General features: G+C 39.5%; 1 protein-coding gene across 4 annotated transcripts in view; it reads right to left on the bottom strand.

The window, feature by feature from the left end:
* Positions 1 to 1,598: 1,598 nt before the first annotated feature.
* LOC129828745 (zinc finger matrin-type protein 4-like) overlaps positions 1,599 to 7,178 on the bottom strand; it is a 116,842-nt gene continuing 111,262 nt past the window's right edge. For all 4 annotated transcript variants that reach the window (XM_055889916.1, XM_055889917.1, XM_055889918.1 and 1 more), the window contains one exon: positions 1,599 to 4,956. In XM_055889916.1, the coding sequence (XP_055745891.1) occupies positions 4,935 to 4,956 (22 nt within the window). In that variant the 3' untranslated portion in view covers positions 1,599 to 4,934. The remainder of the gene's footprint in view (positions 4,957 to 7,178) is intronic.

Raw genomic sequence — 7,178 nt, forward strand, 5'->3', positions numbered from 1 at the left:
ACAATGTCCCTTGTCTTAGTCAGGGCTTTACTCTTCAATCTGAAAGCTAAGACATCAGGAATCAGATGGTTGACACCAGGATTCGGCTGATTGGGCTTCCAGAGTTTAAGGCAGGACATTTTAAGTGAGTGTTACTCTCAGGTGTAAGCTGTCTAATGCACAGTGTTTGGCTACTGAGAGAGACAATGTGTGTGTGTGTTGCAGAGAAAGAGTGTGGTGTGTGATGTGTGTGTGTGTGTGTGTGTGTGTGTGTGGTGTGAGAGAGAGTGTATGACACAACCATTGCAGATTCACAAGGAGATGGATCAAAGACATCAGGAGACTTAGATTTCAGATTCGAAAGACAAAATATCATCATCATCATCATCATCATCACCGAGTATGTTTACAAATGTGCAGTTCTGGCAGTTCTGCTGTTCACGAACATACATTCCATTCACCCACAGAATATTCCATTGCAGCACTCTATTGTACTCGTAACAAGATCTCATAACAGTATCTAACACAATGTTATTCAAGGTGAATCATCGATATACATAACCTCCCCAGCTCGGGAACAAAAACAATAAGAAAGGCAGTGTGGCGGCCAGTGGCGCTGTTTTTCCCTACTGTTTTTCCCTACTGCGGATTCCCTACTGCGGATTCCATACTGCGGATTCCCTACTGCGGATTCCCTACTGCGGATTCCCTACTGCGGATTCCCTACTGCGGATTCCCTACTGCGGATTCCCTACTGCGGATCCCTACTGCAGATTCCCTACTGCGGATCCCTACTGCGGATTCCCTACTGCGGATTCCATCTTTAAGATTCAGTTGAAATGCATCCAGTCAATGGAACCAGCAAGTGGCCATGATCATTATCACATGCCGAATGATACAATACTTAGCTTGAAGATATTTGGAGACTGAAATGTCATTGTGTTTGATGCAGCGTTTGTTTCTATGTTCATATACAGTACATGAGTGAGACATTTATTTGAGCTTACAAGGTCTCTCAGCGAACTGGTGTGTCTTCATAGCTCATAGAAGGAGAGTCAATGTGATGATTGTCCTCCCCATACACTGAACTGTAGCTATAAAGTATGAATCAGTTAGCGTGTCCTAAGATCCCGTCTTACTATAACATTGCAGGCAACGTTGGGAGAACTTTACAGCTACATTGTCTCAAGGTTGACACAATGCTGCCATGCTTGTATGGTCACCTTCCTCGGTCATTTAGGGTCAAATTTAAGTTAATGTTCAAGTTAAACTTCAGATTCAACACTTATTCAGATTCTGATACAGCTCCAACCCTGTCTTGTGTACTCTCCTCAACTCGTGTGTCCATGTTGAGTTAGTTTGACCATTTTCCAAAATGGATTTCACATTTGGGTTCCAAGAAAGTCCTAGGGAAATATGTGGTCCCAAGACAACCCAGGAACAGGCATGTAGAATGAGGCTTCAATACTGCTACATTTCTATGGAGTGTGTTGCTATTTCAACCCAGCAGGCAAAGCTCGTTGTAATGACGTTGTTGGTTATAATATGGTTGTAATCAAGTCTTTTCAACCCATTTTGCCCACTGGGAATGTTGTTTAGCAGACAGAAAGGATCAACCATTATGCCATTTCTACCATACATATTTAATATATCTGTGTCACGGTTGTAATAATCGTTTACCTTACCACTCATTATCATAATGACAACTCAACAAAGGTCATGATGTGATGTGTTTCAACCTATCAATACAAAACTCTTAGTAACACTTTATTTAGATAGTCCATCTGTAGATGCTCTACAGACTATCTACAGACTCAGTAATATTTCAACTAACTATCTTCTAACCCTAACCCTAATCTTAACCCTACCCTTATTCTAAACCTAACCCTAACCTTATCCCTTACCCTAACCCTAATCTTAACCCTAACCCTAACCTTATCCCTTACCCTAACCCTAATCTTAACCTTAACCCTTATTCTAAACCTAACCCTAACCTTATCCCTTACCCTAACCCTAATCTTAACCCTAACCCTTATTCTAAACCTAACCCTAACCTTATCCCTTACCCTAACCCTAATCTTAACCCTAACCCTTATTCTAAACCTAGCCCTAACCTTATCCCTTACCCTAATCTTAACCCTAACCCTTATTCTAAACCTAACCCTAACCTTATCCCTTACCCTAACCCTAATCTTAACCCTAACCCTTATTCTAAACCTAACCCTAACTGTAACCTTAGCACGCTGTTTCTTATCAACCCATAGTTTGTTGATAGTATGACCATCTGTTGAGAACATATAGATGGACTATCCAAATAAAGTGTGACCAAACTCTTAACGGGTCTAGAAAACCACACAATTGTTTTACCCTCATATTTACAGAAAACAAAAATGTTTTTACTTCATTAAAACCCATACCTCGAAACTCACATTGACATGGTTGTTTAAAAGTCCTGATTGCAGAAAACCCTTCCCTGACATTCAAGACAGAAACAGAGTATCCAATCAGGTCAAAAACATTCAAGACAGAAACAGAGAATCCAATCAGGTCAAAAACATTCAAGACAGAAACAGAGAATCCAATCAGGTCAAAAACATTCAAGACAGAAACTGTGAAATCTGTTAAAACGCAAAGCAAAAATATTTTTTTTTTAATGTGTTCACCACTTCACAGGGGAAAAATACATTAAACTCTCAACAACATCAACAAACAGAAAAACGGCATAGCATGGAACTGTGTCCTTTTAAAGGCAAGTCTGTTTGTTGTCTTGCCTTTTTAGAACGATACGATTTACCAGTAGCTAGAGATGCCCATGACAAACATAGGTTGGTGGTAACCGTTAGATAGATCACGTAAGAGTTTGACTAAAACCATGGAAACGCCACGCACGTGTCCTCCGTGAGGATAGATCTAGAATCTCCTCATTGTCCCCCAGGAAAATGAGCCTAAATTTAGTCTATTGTATATATGTGTATATTTCACACTATGTTGAGGTCAAAATAAAAGTATAATGCTTGTATGGTTTTAACCTCGAATACATGTTCATTTCATCGCCATCAATCAACTGCATTACAACTTCCACCACCACCAGCTATGCTCCACCATTACCAGCTTATCCGAACGGGCGTCACTAGTTAGCAAATAAATATGTAAACCTGAAAAGGACAACTTCTAAATAGTATGCAGCAAAACAGCCAAATACTGTATATTCAAATCAGATTTTAGTAACTACATTGTTGGCCTGTTAGAACACATCATTTATGACGGATTTGACAAATAATAACTTTGTCGGATCAGCATTTTTGAATGAGTGCCAATGATGGCGTCCTTGTGCTGTCCCCAACAGTCTGCGTTCCATTGATGTCTTACCATATGTTTTGGTAGTGGCAGAGTTACTTCTCATGGCTTTCTCAAGGTAAACAATAACACTTTGTTACTGAGGGCCACCAACCTGAATACAGTAAGTGCTTTATTCCAGTGAGTCCAGGGAACTGCAAACTGACTCTAGATCAGAATGCTCTAAAAACAAATGGTGTCGTCTCATATATGGTTTCAGAGAAAAGGGATTCTGACTGACACTGTCTCGTGTCTATGACATCATTAATCACAGAGGTACTATATAGGAATGTTTAATGAACCATAGATACTGACCCTTAGTTTAAAAGAACTATGTGGTTGTTTAAAGTTACAATCTGTTACTTCAATTCCAGTCCGAAGTGCTGCCACTGAACTTGTGTATATAAAGTGAAGAGAGTGTTTACCTAACCGGTAGATTTTTGTTTAGCGTCTTGGCCAAGTGTGTTTGCAATACATCGAGTAGCCACTGAGGACATTCAAGTTACAGATTGTATCCTTAAAACGTTGTATTCAAATGAATTGACTTTATATCGCTCTGAATAGAAGTGTCACATACAATGCATATCCCTGTCTATCTGGGTTGAATGATCAGACATTTAGTGACAAATTCAGGACATCGGCTACCACTTTAAAAATGGCTGTGTTACAGTTTGTATTACATAGGCACCAAAGACTGTCTGGCATCACCCAAAGCTGGGAAACCTTTCAATTGGCTGACATATTTGTCTTTCCTCTCCTTGTTTCTGCATGGAACTGAGTGCCCAAAACATAGTTGAATATCTAAACGTATGTGAACATACGTTACATTTGCATATATTTACTATAGATATCAATATATGTTTATGAGCTACTCACTGAGCACCGAAGCTGTTGCACAGATAACTTCCAGGCGTTTAGAAAATATATTGTATGAATATATTTATTATATATTTGTATACATAGTGGTGTATGTATTGCAGCCCTGACCCTCTGGACGGATATAGTGGTGATGAGTTTGTTTCTTGTACTCTATGACTATCATTGTAGCGGATATCACCGCTCTGGGTAACACTGACATCACTTAGTTAGATTGTAGGATTGTGGTTCACAAAAGGAATCTCTATAGTACACTGCTTTTTAATAGAGCCCTATGGGCCCTCGTCAGAAGAAGTGCACTATAAACGGAATAGGGTGCCATTTGGGACGCACCCAAACTGCATGGCGATCGCTAGCAATATCCAATGGTTTTCTGACTGCTGTGGGGTCAAAGTACACATATCAAACACTCAGTAACCTCCAAGACATCGTCAGATTAAAAACACACTCATACACACACACACACACACACACACACACACACACATACACACACACACACAGAGAGAGACACATGTACACACACAGAGAGACGCACGTACACACGCACGTACACACACACACACAAACACGCACACACACACACACACACACACACAGTCCTAAGCCATCTGTAGAAGTCTCTCAGTCTTCCAAAATTCCACAACCAATATTATTTTCGTTTTAAAATGCTCTGTTTTCCCAAGTTTAGTATTCCCATTTTCCCATTCTCCACATGTCCCCAGGTCTCTGGTTCCAGTGCTTCACTGCTGGACCTGCTTCAAGCTGAAATAGAGAGAGAGAGAGAGAGAGAGAGAGAGAGAGAGAGAAGTCAGTAAGATTTCAGCAAGTGCCTCGCAACCTCAGGCCCATGGACCAGAAATATGTGGGATATTGATACCATTCTGAAAAAGATGTTCAACAGATTTAAAGGAGCTTCTCTGGAGAAATCAAAAGGAAATGTCTAACACCAGACACATTTTGAGGTGGGCTATCCTTTTAACCATCTGTGAGGATGATGTACTTAAATTACTGAAGTCTACCGAAAGTCAGCCTCAAATATACAATTTTTTCCCTCTGCAGCGTTCACTCGGATGCCTGGTTTGGAAGACATTTGTTTTAAAGAGGGACGAGAAAAGACTTCAGAGTACAAAACCATCAATAGAAGGAATTATACAATAATCCGATTTCACAATCTTCTCCTCATTATGCTGTCAGTTGTTAATGCTTCCCATTCCAGCTGTTCACCCATTTAAAACAACAGCAGGGAGATAGGGAGTGTAAATCCCTCCGGTTTTTAGATGCAGTAATTACCCAGGGATTCTGGGTTTATCATGTCTCTGGTGATTATGTTTAAACGTGTCCTACGCTAGCCGCATTCTCTGCCATTATCACACAGAGACAAAGAGACGCCACAGGCGGCCATTTAAAAAAAAAAATCTATTAAAACAAAGAGATAAGTGTGATTTGGGAGTGTTATTACGTAACAAAGATAGTTGCTAGTGAAAGTTTACACACCCCTTGCACAGTCTTCACAATTTGCTAAAAATTGATTACATTAAATGTTTTTCCTATTGATCTACACAATCTACTCCACAAGGGAAAATGTTCCAAATTACTAAGAAATACAAAATTAAACACCCCAGAGTTAATACCTTTGGCAGTCATTACAGCTGTGAATAATTGCTTTATATAGAGTCTACCAACCTTACACAACTCTTAGGGCAACATACACTGAGTGTACAAAACATGTACATTATGCTAATATCCGTGACATAGACTGCCCAGGTGAATAGAGATGGAAAGTTATGATCCCTTATTGATGTCACTTGTTACATCCACTTCAGTGTAGATGAAGGGGAGGAGACAGGTTAAATAATGATTTTTAAGCCTTGAGACAATTGAGACATGGATTGTGTACTGTATGTGTGCCATTCAGAGGGTGAATGTGTACCATTCAGAAGGTGAATGTGTACCATTCAGAGGGTGAATGGGCAAGACTAAAGATTTAAGTGTGAGGTATGGTAGTAGGTGGCAGGCGCACCGGTTTGAGTTTGTTAGGAACTGCAATGCTGCTGCTTTTTTCATGCTCATCAGTATCCTATGTGTGTATTAAGAACGGTCCACCATGCAAAGGACATCCAGCCAACTTGACACAACTATGGGAAGCATTGGAGTCAACTGTGGAATGCTTTCGACACCTCGTAGAGTTCATGCCCCAATGAAATGAGGCTGTTCTGAGGGCAAAACGGGGTACAACTCAATATTAAGAAGTGTTTGAGATGTTTTGAACACAGTGTATATCCATCGTTTTTGTCAAAATTGCTCACGTCACTAAATTTAGTTGTGAATCATCAATGGACAGCAATATTCAAACGCTGTCTCTGTTTTTAAAGCATATTTAAGTCCTTTTATATTTATTTTCATCCGAACAAACTGCTGCCACCACAATACTTGAAAATACAAAAGGGTCAACAACATTTAATTCACTCCATATTACTGGCCTGTATGACAAAGTGTAATGAAGGAGGCCTGTGTTAAAAAAAACACTCAAAATCATCCATTTTGTTTGCTACAAGGCCGTTGAGTAATACTGCAAGACAACACCGCAAAGACATTACTTTTTTGACCTAAATGAAAAACTACAGGTTTAGGTCATATCCAATACAACACAACACATAGTGAAATCCGTTGTATTTTTAAGTACTGTGTTGGCAGCATCATGTTATGGGTATGTTTGTCAAATCACAGGTCAAAAGTCTCTTTTGAAAACCTAACCCTGAGATAGAGTTTTTTTTTCAGCAAGACATTTACACAGATTTTTATGCCAAAGACACAACAGAATATCTTCAAATCTACTCAAACTTTATTTGTCACATGCGCCGAATACAACAAGTGTAGACCTTACCCGCAAAATGCTTACTTACAAGCCCTTAACAAACAGTGCAGTTCAAGAAGAGTTAAGAATATATTTACCAAATAAAGTAAAGTATAAAAAGTAACACAAT

The sequence above is a fragment of the Salvelinus fontinalis genome, chromosome 30 (genome assembly GCF_029448725.1).
Source record: "Salvelinus fontinalis isolate EN_2023a chromosome 30, ASM2944872v1, whole genome shotgun sequence".
NCBI classification, from domain to species: Eukaryota; Metazoa; Chordata; class Actinopteri; order Salmoniformes; family Salmonidae; genus Salvelinus; species Salvelinus fontinalis.